Source organism: Musa acuminata, chromosome BXJ1-11, assembly GCF_036884655.1.
Source record: "Musa acuminata AAA Group cultivar baxijiao chromosome BXJ1-11, Cavendish_Baxijiao_AAA, whole genome shotgun sequence".
NCBI classification, from domain to species: domain Eukaryota; kingdom Viridiplantae; phylum Streptophyta; class Magnoliopsida; order Zingiberales; family Musaceae; genus Musa; species Musa acuminata.
In genome coordinates, this window is record NC_088337.1 from 218,403 (window position 1) to 241,523 (window position 23,121).

Here is a 23,121-nt window from a genome sequence, read left to right on the forward strand (position 1 = left end):
ATCACTCTACAGGTGGGTTAAGGCTGTCGTCATCATCATCCTGGTGTCCATTGGTACATCATCATCCTTGGGGCAGTCGACGAAGGGGTCTGCTCGATCTCCAGGATACTTGGCCTTGAAGCTTGCGAGAGTGACAATGTACCAGTACTAATACGAGACCTGGCCCGACCTCTCTAGAGCCTTCCGGAACCTAGCCGTCTCCTTGTGCTTAGCAATCTCCTCTTTCGCCCGTTTGGGAGCAAGACATTGCTCTTCGGCCAAGGCCCCCTCCACTTCCCAAATTGCGGCCCGATTTACCTCGAGCTCCTTCGAGATCCCCAACAGCTTGTCCTCTAGAATTCGATTCCTCCGTCAGGTGTCCTTAGCTGCTGCTTGGACTTGTCGATTATCTGGCTAAATTTCCCGAGTTCTTACTTGGCCCGCTCCAAATGTTCGGCCAAGTCGGCTGCTCGTGCACGTTGTTCCACGGAGGTTTGCTGACGCTGGTCTGCTTGTGCTGTGCAGAACCACCATTACATGATGGGCTTGGTGGATCGGTTCGAGATGCAAGGGTAGTGATCGATCAGCTATCTGGGATTGTTGACGAGCTCCGGGACAAAATCAAGGAGCTGGAGGTGGAGGCATCTTGTTCCCGGCGTCGGTCGACCATATGCAGGGCCATAAAAGGATGGGTCTTGGTCCTCAACAAGTCTTGCATCGAAAGAGACATCATTCATATAAATAAATTAATCCTTAAGCATGAAAGCAGATTTATTAGATGAATCCAAAGGCCACACAGAGTCACGGGTTTAATAACCATTTTACCATAAGAAATCTCTCGAGTAACCACCGTGATACATTCAAAATGTGGGTCGCAGATGCATACAAAACAACGTTCTCCTGCATCATATAGATTAACGAATGATTGAGCTTGTTGCTCATATTCTAAAAAGGACACAAATCACATTCATATTCGATGATTTTCAAATTCCAATTCAATTAATTGTTTGTACAATTTGTGGGAGTCGAGCCCTACTCTCGAGGGCAAGAACTATTATGAATTATGACCGACAAAGAAACTGTGATGAACATTCCTTCGATCAAAATAGTCAATATGGCTTTGCTTATCCTACAACTCCTACATAATTTCGAATTATATCGTTAAAAAGGTGAGTAAAAATGACGAATTTCTACAACTTGTTGGAACGAAACATCCAGATGCATTACAACACAAAAAATATTTGGATAACTTAAAAACAAGGTGACACGCAAAATCCTCATCTTCTCTGGATTTCATGCTTCTTGTTTGCTGAGTTCTTTTAGGTCCATAGTAACGTCAAGCCCCATGTTTAACAAAGAACTGACCATGTCAGGGATATCCCTTTTCAGGGCTTCAATTAATGCCTATTCAGTGCAAGCAAACACAAGAAAATCATCAAGTCATCAGCAATCAGAGGAGGATAGCATTTGAAGGCTATACAAAATACAAGTTAGCACAACAGGTTTAAATGTGTTGTAGAGCACTAACATTAGCCAAATAAGCGGGGAGACTTTCAATATCAGAGATGAAAAATGGTTCAACAAGAAGATAACATAGGATGAAGTATTGTGAAAGTTCAAAAAACTTGTCCTGTAGCTGGTCTGTTTTTTATCAGCATTTCATTGATTGCAATGATGTGCTAATCATACTTCTAACGAAGTTTCCTGTCCAGGCCTAGAGTCATAAAGCCTAGTGCATAATCCTTGTCAAGGTTCAGCCAGAAGTTGAAATTAAGGTAGCAGTAAAAACAACATAAATCAACCTAATTTTTTGGATGGTAGAGTATTTTGATAATGACTTCTCTGTAGCTGCTAGTATATACGGCCTACATGATCAAATATCACAAGCAAGAAATTTAATTACGAGTCGCCCCCCCCCCCCCCCCTCCCCGTCCGCTCTTCTAGGACACTAAATCCTCTGCTCTATTCACCAGAATTCTTAATGTTGCACCAAAAAAAGAAGCCTAGTTGTTATCTATTTTTTTTCTGTTTTCTTAGTAGCTACAAATGCTATCTATGCTTATAACTTGTCAACGCATTCACGGCCTATCATGTAATATATCATTCGAATGTTAGCTAGTAAACTCTAAAATTTTGGATCAGTGTCACTAAATCAAAATCCACCAGCTTTTGACACCTACATGTTTATCATGGACTTAAGCAGGATAATTGATTAGGAGGGACCATCAAAAGCATTCGGTGACCAGAAAATACCTAATAGATTAATGTGAACTTTCATATCAGGGTTTTAAATGAGCTGCCTTGAACTGCATAAGGCAGCATGCATTGTATCGACAAGAAAATGACACCATGATGTAGGACAAGATTCTTGGTTTTTTTCTCTCGGAACCAACAAAATCATTCGACTAGCAACTGCTGAGTGGTGATACAACGTACTTGTTTTTGTCAAGTTGGCAAGCTTTTGCAAAAGAAATTCTTCCCCTGGCAATATGAGACCATCCCTTTACATTAGTCTCTTGACCAAAAAGAAAACAGCACTTACATAAGTTCCTCAATTGTCATGGAGTATTAACAGATATATCACAAATATTTATAAGCCTTGGGGCAACCGACAAAAGCCCTCCTGTTTTTGCTCCTGCTAGTCCCTCTCTACCAGGTCCAGCATTCTATCTGGAGGTTCATTAGCTTGCAAATAGCACATCCAGCAGCTGCCAATATTTCCTTGTGTCTTTCTTATGATGTCTCCTGAGTCTGCATTGTCCTTGCCAGTGGAGACCAGGCTGTTAAACTTGGGATCTGGGCTGTAGGATCGTGTGATCTTACAATCCAGATCAGGCCTGGCAAGTCAGGCCAGTCGCTGAAGTAAACAAATGGTGGAACCAGCCCAGCCCGACTCGTGAGTTGGCTCAGGACAATCGGTCGACTCAGATGAGTCAAACTCGAGTTTACTAACTCAACTCAGTTGGCTTTATATAAAAGGGGAAAAAAAACTCCCTGCAACGCCGAGGACTCTTCTCCCGTGCGAAGAAGTCACCGACAGACGGGGGAGAGCGGCGCCGATCTCCAGGTTCTCTTTTTTGCCCTTTTCTTTCTTCCCCTTCGCCCTCTTCTTTCTTCACCCTCGGTCACTACCCAATTTAAGACGATAACGGGGCAAAAACAAACCCCTATCGACGATACCACCCGGTAGCGGGCGATCCGTGTACCGGCCTACTGGCGGACCAGTACATACCGCCCGATACAAACAGTATTATTCAAAATTAAAAACCTTAGTGCAAAGGTTCATGTCAAGTCCACTAACGCTAAGAAAGATTGGACTAGTTCTCGTGTTTAACAGCAATATGTAAATATTCTAAGAGAATCTAGTGAGTTATTTTTTTTCATAACAAATTAGTAACATATATATATAAATCATATTTATATAAAGTAATAAAATTTAAGGAAATTTTATTGCTGAATAAAAAAAGTACCAAAATAGTTTATCACATCAATTATTTTATATATTTTAAAAATTTTAAAAAGTAATTTTACTTTTACATCCTTTTTTATTTTAGAAAATAATTTTAAAATAGTTAAGCTTTGGGTTGACCTATAGAATCAACTATTATTTAGATTTTAGACTACAACTTGGCAAAACATAATTTAGTTTTTATCTTCTCTTATTGACAAGTCTTATAGAAGCTTGCTTTTAGCCTCTTATAGAAGTAAAAAAAATCTCGATTTCTTCTCCCCACACGAACAAAAAAAGAGGCGACGTCACCTTTTTACTTTATATATATATATATATATATATATATATATATATATATATATATAACTAAAAAAAAATGTTTCCTTCTTTTTTGCTCGCACGAAGAGAAGGTGGAGAGAAGAAACCGTTTCCTTCCCGCGCAAAAAAGGGCGACAAGGTGACGTCGCCACCTCGTTTCTTCTACCTGCGTGGCGAGAAGAAACGTCGCCTCGACAACGCTCAATTTCTTCTCCCTACGACGTTGCCGAAGATTCTTCTCCCCAAGTGGATGAGAAGTCGCCGACGAGGTTGAAGCCTCGTCGCCTTAAATAAGGAGAGAGAGCGACACTGAATCTTCAGGTTCTCCTCTTCTTACTTCTACCTTGGGTAATACCACTCAGTATCGAGCAGTGATGATCGATTTAGGATGACAACATGGCAAAAATAGCCCCAATTGATAGTACTACCCGGTAGCGGGCGATCCGCGTACCAATCTGCTGGCGGACTGGTACGAGCGATATAATTCGAATTAAAATCATTGCTTTCGACAACCCACTTATTATTAGCAACACCCTACAAAAATACTAAAATAATTACTAGTAATATCCTTATTCTCACAACCCCTTATTTCATCCGTCGAAACCTTAACTACACTGACGTCACTCTCTGCCACTCCATCGTACGACATCATCGATGACACTGCTCATCGCTTGTGATTAGAAGGGAAAAAAAGGGAAGTTAATAAAGGTATTTAAATTCATGTGATGCCGCTCACCACCGCTTGCTATTAGGAGATGAATAAGAAGGAAAAAGGGGAAGATTATAAGGGCAATTATGTCCATTTACAGAGGCTATCTTAAGAATATTAGAAGTTCTTAAAATGAGGTTGTAAATAGCAAAAAAGGTTATCAATAGACATCTTCTTGCTATATTGGCATAAGATTTAAAATATATAAAATTATCTAAAAATTATTAAGAAAAGAGGTTGTTAGTAGACATCTCCTTGTTATTTTGGCATAAGTCATTTAAAATATATAAATTATCTAAAAATATATAAAGAAAAAGTGATACATCAAATGAAAGCTCTATATTAGGATCCAAAAGACCAACTAATTAGTCTTCATCGCTCTAGCTAAGGAGACCATTTGTTGGATGAGTCTATGCACCTCCCCATGCCATAGCAAATCTCTAAGGTTACTAGTCTGGATTCAACTAGGACAAGGGGACTACCATCAAGAATGGATCCAACAAGGAAATTTTTTTTGATATTAATACAATTATTGACTCTAGAATGTCTTTTAATCTCTTTCTTTTTTTTTTCTCTTTTATCTTCTCTCTTTTCTCTTTTTACGATCCATTGAAGATTTGTAAAAAAAACACTTGAAAGGAGGTAAATAATCAAGAGGAATTTACTAAGTAAAAGTTCTCACCAATTTGTTTTTATCAATTTGCATCCATCTTCATTTTTTTAAAAAAATTTCTGCACTGGTTCAGATCAGTGAACTAATTCAGGTCAACCAAAGGGCTTCCCTCCATCTCCTCCTACTTCCTTCTCTCCTCCTTCCTTCCTGTTTGAACAGGATTAATAATATTTGACATCTAATTATAACAAAAGCAGGTAAAATGTTATAAAATGAAATAGAATTTAGAAGATGAAACCCAGAGACACGTGATTGCTGTCCTAAGTGTATTCCCTCCGCCTCTTGCTAGCATTTATTGGGAAAACCATCCAAAATACAGCTGGGATGTAGATTCTCCTACGCGCACATCGTGGAGAATTACGGAGAGGATACTCTAGTACTAGTAGAATAAATAACAAATAGAAGAATGAGAGATGCACCTTGAAAAAGAGGTTAAAAAACAAAGGAATTGGGCCATGTGCAAAGCTGTGAAAAGATGTCTACTAACAAGTTTTTGGCCAATCAAGGGGTTGCCATGTGGAAGTCTATGAGTGTGTCACAGGTAAAACGCCCACCAATCAATGCACAAGCACCACGTGTCCATGAGTGAAGGAGTAAGACATGGAGCATTACTCCCAAAGGCAAAACAATGAAAGATAGGGGTATTTTCATAATTTTAAAAGAAAATGGTAAGGATAAACCTCTAATCTATGATTTTCCGCATTTAATGGGGATACAATCATGCAAAAGAGAATATAATCTATTTTGTACTTGAAAAGAAGTACCTAAACATGAAACTACCAAAAGGACCTCATACGCAGTAAAGCTCGAACTTTTCTCACTCAAGTGCTAACTTCTTTGAGGTTGAAGGTTGTTACTGCCTGCCTCAAGTTTTATCTCCTCTTCTTCTATGGTTAGCTGTTGCTAGAGTTTCTATTGTCGTGACTCCTAACTAGGGTTAGACTTTCAACCGAAGTCCATCTCAACTTCTAATTCTGAGTGCAACTCTCCCTCCAATCCGAGTGAAACTCAGATTGAGTTGGATGGGTTCTTTAAGATGACCGAATCTAACCCTTGAGCTTGGTGATCCGAACTCCAAGTATAAAATTCACAAATTGAATGTTGATCCATAATAGCAATTATTACACAAGTAATTACAATATAAAAAATGTAGAATTTTACTTTTTGGAAATCAAACAAAGCATGAAAAACTCTTGCATATATTAATCACATTGGAATGCAGATACAATCAAAACATTTAGTATGATGTCTACTAAGAGGTCAAATATTCTTGCCTTCAGAACTCTAAAACTAGGATCTTTATGTCTATAACGACAATAGATATTAATTCAGACTTACCTGTTTGTCTTCCTTCTTCTGTTTCCTTATAACCTCCTGTGGCCATTGACTAATTAGTTTCTGCAGTTCATCTATGACTTGTGGCTTCTTCAGATCTGGCAGGTTCTGTCATGGAACCAGTGAAGGGGTATCACTTACATTAAAAAGAACCACGTTCCACAAGAAATGCAAAGAAAAGAATTAAACTTAAAAAATTTATGGCCTTACACGTTTCCGATCAACTAATTTCAATCTTTTGTCAAAAGATTTATTCAGGTATATTATCTTTCACTTATATCTGAACCTGACCTTTAAGAAAATAGAAAGCTGCTGTAATGTAACATGCATACAACCAAGCATGTCACAACTAAAGACACAAGGTAATTTCATCAGCAGGTGATTTCATTGAATAAAAACTAACCAATAGAATTGGGTATTTTTTTACAGGAAAAATCTACCAAAGAATATCCATCAGAAACACATTAGACGAAGCAAGTTTTACTGATCAGTCCATGTAATTGATGATATAAGAGGTCTCAGTAACTCTCCTTAGGGTAAATGTGAAGCTAAAATACGTTAATAAGGGTAGTGCATTACCCTAGAGTGACTTTTAACTACTTTGGCTGACAAAAAATTGCTTGACATCCCAAAATCGGTTAAGCTAATTTATCCCATGTCGCAAGGAAAAGGGATGGTCAAACCTTGTAGAGAAAATGAATGGTAGCAGCAGCAGTCTCTGGGTTATGTTCAAGCAGATGTCCCTGCAATGCTCCAAATAAAAGAAGGCCACAAGAAACAAAGTTTAACAAAGACATCTTTCACAAAAGAAAGAAATTAAGTAGTGAAAAAACATTTCTTAAGAAAAGATTAGAAAAAATGATCAGCAAAGCAGATAATTTCTTCTTTGTTGTAAAATCTAACAGTTACTCAATTTAGTTTAAGAGGTACCATTACAGTCCGCTGGAATAATGTTCTTGTTAAACTTACATCAACCACGATTCACAGCCTAGCCAATGGACAACCTTAGATTAGCAATGATGGAAAAGTAGGTGTTGATATTGCGCAAGATGGTAAAAGTGGAATTGGATTGAAAAAGCTACAAGAGTTTCTTTGACAATTAATAAGTATACAGTGGATTCATGCACTTTGAGAGTAATATTCAAAAATTCATGACTGACATTTTCTTTTTGCAAATGGAAGTACACCATCATTACTCAACCAAAAATTAATACGACAGACGCAGGTTATTGGTCCAGTAATACAAATGTCTTCCAAAAACACAGATATTACAAACAATGTGGTTGCATATGCAATCACGTATATGGTCCATATAAGATATTACAAACAACAAACAATACAATGAGGCTAAATCAAGAGCTTATGGTATAACAATTGTACACACCATTAAAGCTTGTTAAATGATAAATTATAAGAAATAAATAAAAGTCTAGCTGACCAAATTACATAGAAATACTAGAATAAGAGAAATTTAACATGACGATGGGCAAATGGTGCCATAAACAAGAGTTTGCAAGTGCAGAATAAATACTTATTAGGAGTCAAAAGTATCCGATGAGAAAGATTACCTTAGCACATGAAAACCCATTTGAAAGTGTTGGTCGCTTTACAAATTTTTCTCTGAGCTTCCCAATTTTCCAAATAGATTGAACATCTCCTGTGCAACCAAGTCAGAGACAATCAGTACAGGAAGACACCTTTTCTAATAGGAAATTGAATTTTCTTCTATGCAAGCAACTTTATATGATCATCTGCAATCTTCAAAAGAAAGCATTGTGCTACATCAAATCTAGTAGATTAATGTACAAATTGTCCAGCTACTGCCTTAGTGAAAGTTGTTAAATATGTCAATTTACTGGCATATAAATTTGCCAATCTATATCCAATCTAGGCAACCAAACCAACTTATCTACTTGGTATGAAACAAGCACAGACAATTAAGTAAAAGAAACTGATAAGATGGTTAAAAAAGTTCACTAACAATCTAAAAACCTTGACTTAGATATTATGTAGCATCAACATAAGAAACTGTAAATGGACACTGGGAGAAAAAAAATTTATGGAAAAAAATGTGCATCAAAATAAAACCAAATGTTTACTTAGTATACATGGCAAAATAGTGGCTTGCCTTAAAACACATCAAAAGAACTTCAAGATCTATTCATGGTGAAAAGCAATCTGTTGTCTCATCAAGGCCTGTTATATGCAAATCAACAAGATAGCATAAAAGTTATCATGCATGTGCATTGATGTTTTCATTCAATTATGAAATTAAATTTGTAGATAACTTAATGAACATCAAACAAAGTGTCCATAACAACAGACATGAAATACTAGCACTTTACATGAGACAGTTCACCATACTAGCACTTCTTTTAAAGGAACTTCTAAGTTAGTACTTTTTCCTCCAAAATATAATATTATTGTTAAAATTTAATAATATTCAAACAAAAAATTTAGATGCAGTACCAATTTTCGCAGCAAATTCCATCCAAATATCAAATGCTGTTTGATGAAGTTTTACTCCAGCCTTGAGAAACCTTGCTGAATACTTGGAAATCAGATCCCATTTGTTTGTGTTGTGACAAATGCTGTACAGAGCCACCAGGTTTCAAATGAAACTAAGGACATTGATCAAAGCTATAAAAAAAGAAATAAGTTTCTGAATATGAAAAAAAAAGCTATGGCACAAGATGTGGAGCCTAAAATACTTCAAATGTATCTGAACATGCATAAGTATGAAGTGCAACAAGCAGGACGAGAGATCTTTTCACAAGAAGCTTGAGAGCTTCCCGACCAGAAAGACTGCATTGCATGAAGATTCAATTCTGAAATAGATAAATTTACTTCTCAGGTTCAGAAAAGTTTTTATAATGATTTCATGTTTCCTTGATTTGAAAATTGGATTCGAAACGTTTATTTGTTAAGTGTAATAGGATAGTGTATTCTATTTTCATTGAGAAGGCACATACAAATGCATATGGAAGGGGTTCCTACGTCTTTGGTAAAATACAAATGCTTTTCAATTTGTGTTAATAATATATATATACATATGTATATATACATATACATATGCATATATACATATACATATACATATATACATATATATAAAAGATCAGAACATGCATTATTTTTTTTTAATAATAAATTTGAACAGATATTGCGGTTTATTAAGTAATCAATATACTAAGATTAGCTTCTTTAGATTTTTAAATTAGTGGCTCTTAAAGAAACCTGACTTTGTCACTTAAATGAGGGAAGTGTTCCTAAACAAACTTAGTTCAGTATACCAATTAGAACATTTTTTTCATCATTTCTTAATGACAAATGTGGGATTAGAGAAGTATTTCTTTTTGTATTATTTTTCATATGGTAGACGATGATTCGCTACTCCTTTTAAGTTCCAGTAGAGACAGGGAATGCAATAATACTCATGGTGAACAAAGAGTTACGGAGAGTAAAGGAGAAGGAATCAGAAAGGAAGAGGCTAAAGAAAAGAGAGAGAGAGAGAGATGGGAACAGTTAGAAAGGAGAGATGCTTAGTTAAGGGGAACTTGAAAGAAAGTTCTTAAATTACATTTCCGATTAGGTGCAGATGATTCAGAATAAGCATTGGGCTAGTTTAAATTGGGGCTGGTCACCATCTTAGTAATTGGAGACAGAACCCTATATGTCACCAAATCTGTGTGTGAACTGGGGCATCCCTCTTTCATGGCACGGTACCATAACATGCCAAAAAGCCCCAGACATGCTCACTGTGTCATGAAACAGCAATCCTTGTTCCAATATTTGTTTGTTATGGGCACTTACAGGTTACAACAACCAAAAGCATGTTTTGTGATATTCTGAAGTAGGTGATTGGTCAACATACAAAAGCACTTCAACTGTTGAATTTAGCAGTTTTATTTCAAGCACGAAGAAATAGCAAAAATTTACAAAATGATATTATGCTAGTTCACTCCTTTGTGAATTATGATCAGCCAAGCTTCATTACCTTGTCTACTCATTTGACTTTCTTGTAAAAGCATTTCTTAAAATCATAATAGATTGCTTTCAGCAAAGTTAACATATGTAGCGCATACTATTAACTGATTGAGTATTGCTTACTTCATTTAGTCATATAGTTGGTTTAACCTTTGATAGAATCTTCCTTAAGAATTATGCTCTCTATTCCTCAATATTTTTGTCGAAATATGCAGGTAGTTACCACTGTTATTCTTACTGCATTTATTTCATTGTTTCTTTCTTGTTATTGATTCTCAAAGGTGATTCTTTTTACATTATTCCTTAATATCGTAGATAAATATATATATACTGTGACTTATGAACTTAGTCAATATGTATGTTGCCTTTGGTTAATGTCAACTTAGATTAAGTTCACCAATTATATTTTAGTTATATTCCATTAACTTTTGATGCCTAACAATTGGTCTTGTATTTTATAAACTCTAGGAGTTGCCTTCGTGAATTTGGAAACTTCAAATTTTAAATTTCAACAATGGGGAGGTTATACAGTTTACTATTGCCCAAATATCGCTCATTTTTAATAGCAAATAAAGAGAGCAGTCATCCTACAGGTTTTCTTCTTTGTAGTTTCCTCAAAAGCACGGACAAGTCAATTTAATGCGTGTATCCATGAAGGGCATGTGTCAAATACAGCCTCGCTGACACGATCAGGGACACATCGATCAGACACGTCTGTTTTTATTATATTTTTGGAAACATGTGTCCGTGTCAAACCCTGCGCCCTTCCTCATCGCTTTGCAACTTGCAAGCAATGCTGAGTTGCATGGCTCTCACATAAACGCAGCCCCACTGACAACCATTGCATGACCCACAACGACCATGCCCTCAGCATTCGTCCCTCCCTCAAGGACCCATCACCTATCACGGACAATCTCGCTAGTGGGTTTCTCTCGACATCCCTCTCATTGACCGATTGCCTAACACGCACGGCCTCGTCACCTCGGCACCTCGCTCGTGCAAGCTCACAACATCAACCACAGAAGCCTACATCCACCACCTACGTCCCAAGCCCACCTCTACCCCAAGCACCCCCTTCTTCCTCACCAGTGAAGCCTCCTCTACTCTTGCTCCAAGTGCACCCTTCTTCCTCACCGGCGAAGCCTCCTTTGCCCTCGACCCGAGCACCCCCTTCTTCCTCATCGACAAAGCCTACTCTACACTACCCCCGAGTGCCCCCTTCTTCCTCATCGGCAAAGCCTCCTCTACCCTCACCCCAAGCGCCACACCATCGACCTCCAGCGAAGCCTTCTTCCTCACTAGCAAAGCCTCGTTGCCATGCTATGTTGCAAGGTAATATGCTGACCCATTGGTTCACAGTTTGCCAATTACTCTAAATAGTGATGATAAAGCTTAATAGGTTAAAGTGACGAGAAAATATTTTTTTCCTCATTCTTAGAATTTTAAGTTTTACCAACATTACCGTCTTCTGCCCTTATTGAAGGTATAGGTTAAAAACTTAATGGGTTACATATGTTTACTTGATGTTATATCTTATACTCAATAAATTTAAGTATAAATATTTAAAATTCATCTTAATTGAATAATATATATATATATTAAAAAAACATGTGTATCGACATGTTCGTATCCTAATTTTTTAAAAGTGACATGTTGTCGTGTCCGTATCGTGTGTACTCGTGCCCCGTGTCCATGCTTCTTAGGTAGTTTTGCTCTCTTACCACTTGCATTTACCTCTTCCACATCATCAAATTCTTGAACTTCATCATCCTTGGGTAAATATTCATATGATTCAATATTTTGGGTCTTCTTCTTATTCATATATGCTTCTAACTTAAGTTTCACATATGTAGGACATTTTTTGATGCAGATGTATTTTTGAAATTTCCAACTTGATGTTGTTTTGTACAAAAGATACCACCATTTATTATCTTATCGCAAAACATACGTGTAACAGTATTAGGATCTTTTGGGTCTGTAAATAATTGTACTTCCATGCAAGATTCTTTTTTGTGTTTCTCACTAATGATTCATCTTGGGTGCTACCTACTGTAACCATGATTCAAGATTCTAAAGCTGCAATGACAACCCAAAACAATAAAAAGTAGCACTAATCACTACAGCAATAGCAATAATAATCAACATTTTATTATTGATTCGCTGCAACAAAAAAGGTAGCTGCTATTATTTACAAGGGAAGGGGTTAATGCTGCTCACTACAACCGGCAATTGTTGTTCACAGGGGAAGGGGTTGCTATTGTTCACTATAGCAGGCAGCTACTGTTCACAAGGGAAAGGGGGCTATGATGAGGTCAGGAGGGGGGAGACAAGACGCTCGGATGAACGAAGCAAAGGTAAGAGGTAAGAGGGAGGAGAAAGATATATCAAGAGGGAGAAGTCATCGTTGTCGTTGCCGTCGTAATTATCATAGGAAGACATCATCGTTGCCGTTGGAGGATGATGTTGCCACTACCGCTGAAGGAAGATGGCGGGGAAGAAGGTTGATGTCGTCGCTCGCTGATGCTAGGAATGCTACCGCATGCAGAAACGGGAAAGAGCGTTTCTACGTTAGGGTTCTTATCACGTGCGAGGTTTCGGGCTTTTTACGACTATACAACAGATAACTAGTTCAATCGAACCAATTGTCTTATGTTTGGTTCGACTCAGGCTCGATGGTTAATAGGTTCAATCGAACCAGATAAGTTTGTTTGGTTTGACTCTGGCTCGACCGAGCCTGATCAAACAAGGCGAGCACCTAACCCACTTAGCACCTGAGTGAAGATGCCCACCCAGCCCAATAGTTGAGTGCTCAAGCCTCGCCTCGCCTCGACTAGGTGAGCGCTCAGTGAGTTCGCTTGCAACAAAAAAAATGGTGATCATTGATGGTATTATCCTTCCCTTCCTCTCCCCTTCTTTTCCCTCCTTCCTCTACAATGTGAGAGGAATTAAGTCAAACAATCCTTTGGTTTAGATGATACATTGAGATATATTATAATTTAGATCAAATTATCCATCAAAGGGTCATCCTATTTCTTAAGATCTCAATGTGATAATAAGATCCAAATAGAGAAAAAGATGAATTTTGATTAGGATCATAAGATCTAGATAATGGATCAGCCAACCCTAACAACATTTACCATCTAGCAATTATTTTTGTATCCAATGCTTACAACCCTGTTATTCTTCCAAGAAAGTCAAACAAATCAAAGTAATGAATTTATGATACATCTCTTGTTCACAAATATTATATCATCACACTAAGATGTATATGAAACTAGTGAAGTATAGCTTGAAATCTGCCAATTGGACCCAAAAATGACAACTAAAATTATGAGTGCTAACATACCTGAAGACTATGTCTGCGGTACGTGGTTGAAGCGGCATCGAGTTCTTTTCCAAGACCCGCATAATCTTTACCATTAGTTTGTCATCATTGTGCTCTTTAGCATATGACTACAACAAAACGTTTGTCAAACAAATGATCTAATGAAGATTAACAAGTTAAAAGCATCAAGTACCAGTAAGTAATGAGCAGAACCAATGCTTGGAGTTAAACCATAGATATTATGTTTCCATAAAGCCTTTAACCCTGCATAGCCAAATAAAATATTAAAACCAAAACTAACTTGATTGCTTTTAATATAATAATGTACAATGGAAATATCTCTTTTTTTTATATCATGTTGTCATGATATCCCACTATCAGTAAACAAACCCCCCCCCCCCCCCCGCCCCCAAAAAAAACACAACACTTTCTAATTATAATTGGGGAGGTTGGCTATATACTCATGAACCATGCAAACATTAAATAACCTACTTATCCATGATTGAATTGTATACACCTTTAATAAAATTATTCCCATTTTGATCCTTGACGTTGATTACCTTCAACTAACATTGTTTAACAAGTGTTAGGTACAATTAAGTTACATGTCAACTACATTTGTAACTATTACCTCCACCACTACATGACCCATTTGGGCATGGTCAAACTCTATCTATAGAGAAACATACAGGGACCTCTCTACTGCAACAATTGAATTTGGTTGGTACACTAATGTATTTGGCCTCAAGGCAACTATGCTAAATACTTACGTTTGTACACTAATGCTCCTTAAAAATTTTCATCATATTTTAAATCTACGAATAATGTTTGCATGGATCAACCATTCATAAAACAATTCTTATTAATAAAAATTTGAAAATTTTTGAAATAACTAATTTTATTAAAAAATTAACTAAAAATTTAAAATCATTATTGTATTATATGAGAATATTACTAGCTTTGGGAACAAAAGATCCAAACTCAACCTGCCCATTATAGTAAAGCCATCATTCCTCTTAAACACTTAGGCAGCTAAGAATATTCAAGCGCATTATGTGTTTGTTCTTAAATATCCTTTAACATGTTACAACTTTCCTGATAAACCCGACCTAACCAGCTACCTGAATACCTCACCCACCAAGCCCATCCACCTCTTCAGCCCAGGTTAACTCGTTCAACACAACTGATCCAAACACTAATCTCGATCTGACTAAGAGAGCTTGCTTGAAAGTTCCAATTGCTTTGGCATATGATTGAGACAAGAGAGGGCATATAGGGCTACAGATCCATTCCTATTCAAAAAAGACTATTAGTCCCCTAGTTGAAATAAGAGAAACATGATATTAAAAGGGGGCTATAAGTCTAAAAAAATTATTAGCCGAATGTACTTCATAGGTAGCTTTGGTTACTCTGTCAGTCCTCTAGAGATATATTTTTACAGAAAAGAGAGGACAAAAGTATTACAGAGAGATATATTAGTCTCAAATAATTATTAGTTTATTGTGATTAAGATTTGGCATTAGTAGCCTAATATATATGAGATTTTTGGTTATAATAAGAACAAGTCATACATTAAATGCCGTATATGATGCTCACACGTGAACTCGAACCTATGCAACATTGCACTAACCAACCCGAATGTCTCAACAGAGACATAATAACAAGTCATAAAACCCAAACGATAAGGCATACTTTTGGTTGTTACCTTTTAGTTCCAGCAGTAAAACACTTCACTTTTCCCCTATATTAGTCTCCTAGAGGTTTTAAAAAAAAGAGAGAAGTCATGGTTTGGGATAGTTCCTGACAAAAAATTGGTCATTTGTTACCCTCCCTAAAGCAAGGACAATATGTACATACCGATTTCAAGAGACTTCACACTCACCTTTTCTTAAAGTGACAATGAAGTTGGGCTTACCATTCTCTTTGTCCATCCAAGTTCAGCCTTGAAAACTTTGGCTGATTTTTAATCATTCAAAAGATACTTGAACCCAGGACCCAATTTGACTAACCTGATTGATCCAATTCTAAATGTGATGGTCCCACCAGAAATCCCTACCATAATATCGCACATACCAGCTGATACATATCATGCTACAGATGAAGTGCAGAGAATGTACATAAGCCACATGATGAGTAGCACAACAACAGTAGTACGCACCTTGCCACTAGCCAAGCAGCATGAAGTATCTAATTATGTAGTTCAGAGAAATACACCAAAGCTAGTGAAAATAATGTTGCATTTCATTCTCTATCGAATAGTTTCAAAGTTTTTGAGTGCCTTTGAAAGCAAACCAACCTGATGAGGTGTATATTTCTGAAATTGTAGTTTGTGATATTTTAAAGTAATAGTTATTATTTGAAAATAAAGTAGCAAAAAGAATAGACAAGATATTCTGACTCCAGATATGACTTATCTTGAAAAACTTAGTTGTGTCAACTATATGAGCAAAATCTTAAGAACATGAAATTAATCCTCACTGTATACAATAAGTCTCTTGGAAGAAATCAGTAGACTTCAGAAAAAAAAAACCTGACTGAAATATCTTTAAAGTAAGATTAGACAAATTACAACTCAATAAAATACATGTGCAAGTTCATAAAAGCCGCATACCATAGTCAAGGGCCCTACATGGCGAGGTGTATATTTCTGAAATTGTAGTTTGCGATATTTTAAAGAAAAAACTAGCAAGCTTACTATGGTCCTCTGTTTTTTTTTCTCTCTCTTTGACACACAAAACTGTTCTAGATTCTTTCCCAAAGAAGTAATAGTTATTATTTGCAAAAAAAGTAGCAAAGAGAAAACAAGATTTTCTGATTGCAGATATGACTTAATCTTGAAAAACTTATTTACGTCAACTAGACAATCAAAAACAAGAACATGAAATTAATCCTCACCGTATACAATAAGTCTCTTGAAATCAATCAGTAGACTTCAGGGAAACAAAACTTGACTGTAATATCTTTAAAGTAGTAAATCAGACAATTATGACTAAACAAAAAACATGTACAAGTTCATATAAAGAGCTACATACCATAGTCAAGGGCATCCGCACGAGTGCACGCCTCAGAAACTCTCATACAAAGATGAGAGTTGAAATTTGAATGTATACGAAGGTTGGATAGCCTCTGCATCCAAAATATTTTACCATATACAATTAATTTTACCATACACAATGTATATTATTTTCTGAGTTTCAAACCATATATACATCAGCATGTATGCATCGATCACTGTAGGTACATTACGAACATTAATGTTTTTAGTGAACTCAGGACAAATTGCCTGCATGATTCTAGGGCAAGTTTAAATAGCCACTTTCCACTATAATATCATAAGTTAACTTATTATGCATAACCAATTAAAGAAAACAATTACTCAACCATAAATCCTACCACCAGCATTGTTTAAAAAATGTCAACTCCTAAACCTTCTAACTGGACTCAACTAAGTCTTTTTCCTTTTATCCCAGGTGTCATTTCTTTCTTCTCATATCCAGTACCAAAATCATCACCATGAAACCATTAGTATGTACGTCACATACCAAAAATTTTTTAATCTATAAGAGTTCATCCATATTATATATCCATTTGTGGACAACAAGAAGCTAATTCTTCATGATTTATTTTTTTATATAAGAAAATTGATGTTTAGGTGGACTGAACCACCTGAGGAATTGCTAGGGTTGATGTGGTCTCTCATAGAATGCTGCATGGGATCCACACACATCAGGTCTGTGAGAGAAGATACTACCCCAGACTGTTTTACTATTTTCAGGGCCAAACACGGAGTTGATCAAGGAGATCTGATGATCTCATTGCCCTCAAACAACCAGTGACTTCAAAATTATATGTCACCCACCTGCCCCCTTCATTGGGGGAGGGGGGTTAGAAGTCAAAGATTTCACCCCACGCCCCCTCGGGGAATGCAACTGATAGACAGATTTGACTCAGTCATAGTGTTCGTAGCTCCTGCCCAAACTCAATTCCATCAAACACTGTAGTAACTTGACTTCGTCAAGGAACTCTATGGATCTCCTTGTCCTCAAACACACTGGCTCCTACCGGGTTTGTCATGACTCTTTTACTATATTCAGGTGCGTCAATCAACCGGAATAGTCAAATACTAATTTTTCTTGTTTAAATTTCTAGAGTGCCAATAACCAACTTAAGCACATATTTATACATATCCAATTCTAGAAAAAAGGTGTCCAAGTGTATCCAAAAGCACAGAAACAAAGAGGGAATGAAAGAGAAGAATAAGAGCAAGCTTATATTGAATTTATCCAAGAATTCATAGAACTAACAAATATTCGAAGTTTCTGCAATATCTGGAAAAGAAGCTTTATGTCCTCTCGGTTCAAACAGTTGCTGATTAGAGACCACAACCAAGCATTTGGAGGCATGGTTTGAGCTTCAACAGATTTGAGCATTTTCTGATATAACTCCTCTACAGCCTCTGCAATAAACATTGAAAGTTAACTCAATGGATCCCTAGGGATTAGAACAGATATGACAGTGACCTTTGTATTACTATGTCAATGAAGCTAGATAATTTATCAAATAAATATGAAGACATGTTGTGATAAAGAGTTCAGATCTGTTTTACAAATCTCTTTATGACAAGTTGCAAAAGAAGGAAACATATTATAAGAAACATGATGCTGTAGATGTGCAGAGTTGGGGATAAAATTTTTGTTAAGAGAAGAGATACAAAGTGCTTACGCTAGATGATCAGACAAAAAAAGTTCAAATAATTCAAAACTATCCAACAATTACTTGTAAGTGCACCATTGTAAAAAAACTTGAACAAGATTCTACAGTTAGTGAACAACGAGAGGTTACATAGGGACCATAAATATTGTCATAGAAACACAGATACAGTTTAAGATTTTGCTATTTCTAATAATCTTATACCTTTTCATTTCAAGAAAAGAGATGATCATTTGATTACTTATAAAAGTAAACATAATGGTAATCAAACATTCAAACATATATATTTGAAATAGAAAAGTTTGATTATATGTATATACCTAGAGAAAGTTTGATTAATCAACATAGACCAATCATATTTTTTTATAAAATGGAAAAGTAGTATTTTTTTTTTATCAAAACTAAGTGAAGGAACTTATATAAAAAGTAATCAAAATTTTCTAAAATAAGATGGAAAAAGAAGTTGCTTTGAACTTGGATGGAAATGAAATTAATTCCATATGGACTTTAACAGCTACTATGATAGCATGGCAAAGGAGATTTTAAGAGAGCTAAAGGTAGCTGTGTAGCCTAAACAGAGACTTAATGGTGGTATGAGGAAATCCAAAAAGTTGGAAGTTGTTAATAATATGGAGATTATGAAAGCTGCAATTAGTTTATATCAACGAATATTTCATAGATTAAAATAATAGTTGTGAGTTTTGACATAAGAGATTTGTTCATAAAATTAGAATACATTATGTCAAGAAAGTTTTTAAGAGAGAGAAAATGGATAAGAACTCAGGACTTCAAGGCAACTCTAGAAAATCAGACAATATTATAAAATAATCGTTAAGCCACACTTTATGGAATTAAATGTTGAGGTACTAAGAAATAACATCTAGAGGATGAGAATGTCAAGGTGGATAACGGGTGATGCTAGGATATATGGATATAAATATGTTTTAATTCATAAACAATTAAGTGTAGCACCAAATCTACTGATAGAGAATCGAAAAAAAAAATCTTAGGATGGTATGACCATATTCAAAAAGGAGCACTATAAAAATTAAGGATAGACAGTGAGTTAATCACTATTAGTGGTGTGAGCAGAAGCAATAGAAATCTAAATGATCATAGCAAAAGATATTAATTTGCATAGAGATAATAAAAAAAACATTCATCTATTTGGAACATTACATCTTGTTCTCTTTGTATCATTGGTCTCCTGACAAAAAACCATGTATTGAGACAAATTCCATGCCATGGAGAGCATGAGGTTCCAGTGATTTTACATTCAAGACTTTTTTGGAGATTTTGGATAAATGATGTCATCTAGATGGCGGAAGCCTACAAGTAAGCATCTTGTTAAATGAAGTGATGGCTCATCTGAGGAGACCACATGGAGTAAGTCGCAAGATGATCTTTTTGGAGGAGGATCAGTTATAGCAATATTGCAGCAGAGGTTATAGCAGCAAAGGGTTGGTGGCCCATGTCCAGAATAAAACAATGTTCAGTAAATTCTGTTCAGCTCCAGTGACCCTTTTCTGCATCACTGACTCCTGCTGCACCTGTTAGGTTTCAAGTTTCAACTTTCAACAACATCCAAGGATTGTTTCCCAAAATATGGAAGTTTCTGTCCTAGAATACAAATACAGGCCTTCGGTTTCAGCTATTCTAAGAGCAATTTAATCTCCTTTTCAATGAAAATATAACAAGAAAATCAAAGACAAATATAAACAACGATAGCAGCGCTGTTTTGTCATCATTTTGAACAACATTTCCATTTTCCAACAATAAACACATTCTTCTCTTCTATTTATATTCAAGGTGTCTCTTCATCGAAGTAGAGAAGCATAGATGAAATTCCTAATAGATTAATGTATGTGGTTTAGGTCAAAATACAGTCAATTATTATCCTAAAATGAGACACTGAAACATTAGTTTAAAGAATGTTAAACTACAAAGAAGAAAACCTGTAGGATGACTGCTCTCTTTATTAGCCACTGAAGACAAACGAGCGACAGCTGGGCAACGGTAGACTGTATAACCTCCCCATTGTTGAAATTTAAAATTTGAAGTTTCCAAATTCCCACAGGCAACTCCTAGAGTTCATAAAATACAAGAACAATTGTTCAGGCATTAAAAGGTTAATGGAACATAACTAAAATATAGTTGGTGAACTTAATCAAAGTTGACATTGACCAAAGCAACATACATATTGACTAAGTTTATAGTTCACAGTATATATATTTATCTTTAATATTAAAGGATAATGTAAATAGAATCACCTTTGAGGATTATTAACAACAAAGAAACAATGAAATAAATGAAGTAAGAATAACAGTAGCAACTACATGCATCTTTAGATTGAAATATGAGGAATTGAGAGCATAACTCTTAAGGAAGATTCTATCAATGGTTAAACCAACTCTGACCAAATGCTTAGTTAAGAAGTAAGCAATAAATACTCAATAAGTTAATAGATGAGTGACATATTATGTTAACTTGCTGAAAGCTATCTATTATGATTGTAAGAAATGCTTTGACAAGAATGACAAATGAGTAGACAAGGTAATGAAGATTGGCTAATCATAATTCATAAAGGAGTGAACTAGCATAATATCATTTTGTAAATCTTTGCTAATGCTTGGTGCTTGAAGTAAAACTGCTAAATTCAACAGTGGAAGTGCTTTTGTTTGTTGACCAATCACCTACTTCAGAATATCACAAAACATGTTTTTATGGTTATTGTAACTTTGTAAGTGCCCAAAACAAACAAATATTAGAACAAGGATTCATGTTTCATGACACAGAGAGAATGTCTGTACCTTTTTGGCATGACATGATATTGTGTCATGAAAGAGGACATGCCCCAGTCTACACACAGATTCGGTTACATATAGGGTCCTGTCCCCAACTACAAAGATGGTAAGACCAGCCTCAATTTAAACTAGCCCAATGCTTATTCTGAATCATCCAGATCTAATCAGTAAATTAATTGAAGAACATTTTCTCACATTCCCCTTAACTAAGCATCTCTCCTTTCTTAATTGATCCCATCTCTCTCTCTCTCTCTCTCTTTTTTCTTTAGCCTCTTTCTGATTTCTTCTCCTTTACATAACTCTTTGTTCACTCTGAGTCTTATCGCATTCCTTTTGTCTACCGGAACCAAAAAGGAGTAACTAATCAATATCTACAATATGAAAATAATAATAAAAAAATACTTCTCTAAGAAAAACAAATCCCACATTTGACATTAATAAATGGTGAAAATATGTTCTAGTTGGTATCATACCGAGATAAGTTAGTTTAAAAACACTTCCTTATTTGAATGACAAAGTCAGGTTTTCTTAAAGAGCCACTAGTCTGAAAATCTAAACAAGCTAATCTTAGTAGATTGATTACTTAATAAACCCACAATATCTGATCAAATTTATTATTTGAAAAAAAACTACAATGCATGTTCTGTTCATATATATATGTATGTATATATATGTGTATATATGTATATGTATATATATATATATATACACATATGTATGTATATATATGTGTATATATGTATATGTATATATATATATATATATACACATATGTATATATGTATGTATATATACATATATGTATATACATATATTGAACACACAAATTGAGAAAGCAGTTGCATTTTACCAAAGGCGTAGGTACCTTCCATATGCATTTGTATGTGCCTTCTCAACGAAACTAGAGTATGTTATCCTAGTACACTTAACAAATAAGCCTTTCCAATCCAGTTCTCAAATCAAGGAAACATGAAAATCGTTATAAAAACTTTTCTGAACCCGACAAGTAAATTTATCTATTTTGAAATTGAATATTTTTGCAAGGCAGTCTTTGGTCGAGCAGGAAGCTCTCGAGCGACTTACATGCTACCCTTGGAGCAAAATTCTCCAAGATTATTCACTCGATAAAATAAATCAAAAAGGCAAAGAGGCAAATAATCATGATTGATTTCCTATTCAAACATTTCTGATCATGATCCTCCTCGTAGGTGATGCCCAAGTCTCACTTTAGGGCCTTCAAATGTAAGGAACAGAAAGAGGTTCCTTTTAAAACATTTCTGACCATGATCCTCCTCACTTTAGGGCCTTCAAATGTAAGGAAGAGGAAGAGGAGAAGAGTCAAACCTGAGATGAGATTAGGACAAAGATCGTACGTGGCGGTGTGCAGCGAGGTCGCGGAAAGCGTCGGTAGCCGATAGCGGCAAGCGTCGGTCGCGGTGAGAAGACGGAGGCGAGAAGTCGCGGTGAGAAGTCGCAGCATCGGTCGCGGCTGCGTGAGAAACAGTGGCGGCGAGGAGGTGGGCTTGAGGGTTTTTCCACTCTCCTTTTACACGCGAACCGGACCGGAGGCGGTCCGGTTGATCGCAGAGGGTTCAGCGAAATTTAAACGTTAGGAAACAAAAAGCACGAATCACGTCTAGTGTGCTCGGGAACCGGAAACACTTGTCACACTCAGGGTCATAAACCACAAAATCTGACGAGGAGTTTTTGAACTCCTTAAATCTAGAGTTAGAAACAAACCGGAGTTGGCCGAATGGATCGTCGAGGTTGATCGATCGTAGGTTAGGGTGCTGTCGTCGGGATGTTAGTTGGTGTCTCTCGGTCAGGACG

General features: G+C 36.1%; 1 protein-coding gene across 3 annotated transcripts; it reads right to left on the reverse strand.

The window, feature by feature from the left end:
• Positions 1-949: 949 nt before the first annotated feature.
• Positions 950-22,859, reverse strand: LOC135596703 (uncharacterized). 3 transcript variants are annotated; one of them, XR_010481006.1, is made up of 12 exons: positions 22,636-22,859; positions 20,443-20,571; positions 18,082-18,233; positions 16,810-16,903; positions 13,971-14,041; positions 13,799-13,905; positions 8,935-9,056; positions 8,034-8,122; positions 7,149-7,208; positions 6,469-6,573; positions 5,140-5,277; positions 950-1,383 (listed from the first exon to the last, which is right to left on the reverse strand). XR_010481006.1 is itself a non-coding variant. In XM_065088775.1 (11 exons), the coding sequence occupies exons 1-11, from the start codon at positions 22,769-22,771 to the stop codon at positions 1,273-1,275; spliced, it is 1,176 nt and encodes a 391-aa protein (XP_064944847.1). In that variant the 5' UTR covers positions 22,772-22,858; the 3' UTR covers positions 950-1,272. The 3 variants fall into 3 exon arrangements, 2 of the variants coding, with proteins under 2 accessions (XP_064944847.1, XP_064944848.1); XM_065088775.1 differs by lacking the exon at positions 5,140-5,277 and having other exon boundaries at positions 22,636-22,858; XM_065088776.1 differs by lacking the exons at positions 950-1,383; positions 5,140-5,277 and adding an exon at positions 5,329-5,466.
• Positions 22,860-23,121: the final 262 nt, after the last annotated feature.

Excerpts from the sequence above, each read along its gene's own strand:
- LOC135596703 (XM_065088775.1), bottom strand. The coding sequence starts at position 22,771 with ATGCTGCGACTTCTCACCGCGACTTCTCGCCTCCGTCTTCTCACCGCG. Across the intron at positions 18,234-20,442 it reads AGAGAGCAGTCATCCTACAG|AGGCTGTAGAGGAGTTATAT; the intron begins GTTTTCTTCTTT and ends TGTTTATTGCAG. Across the intron at positions 14,042-16,809 it reads TGCGGATGCCCTTGACTATG|GGTTAAAGGCTTTATGGAAA; the intron begins GTATGTAGCTCT and ends TTGGCTATGCAG.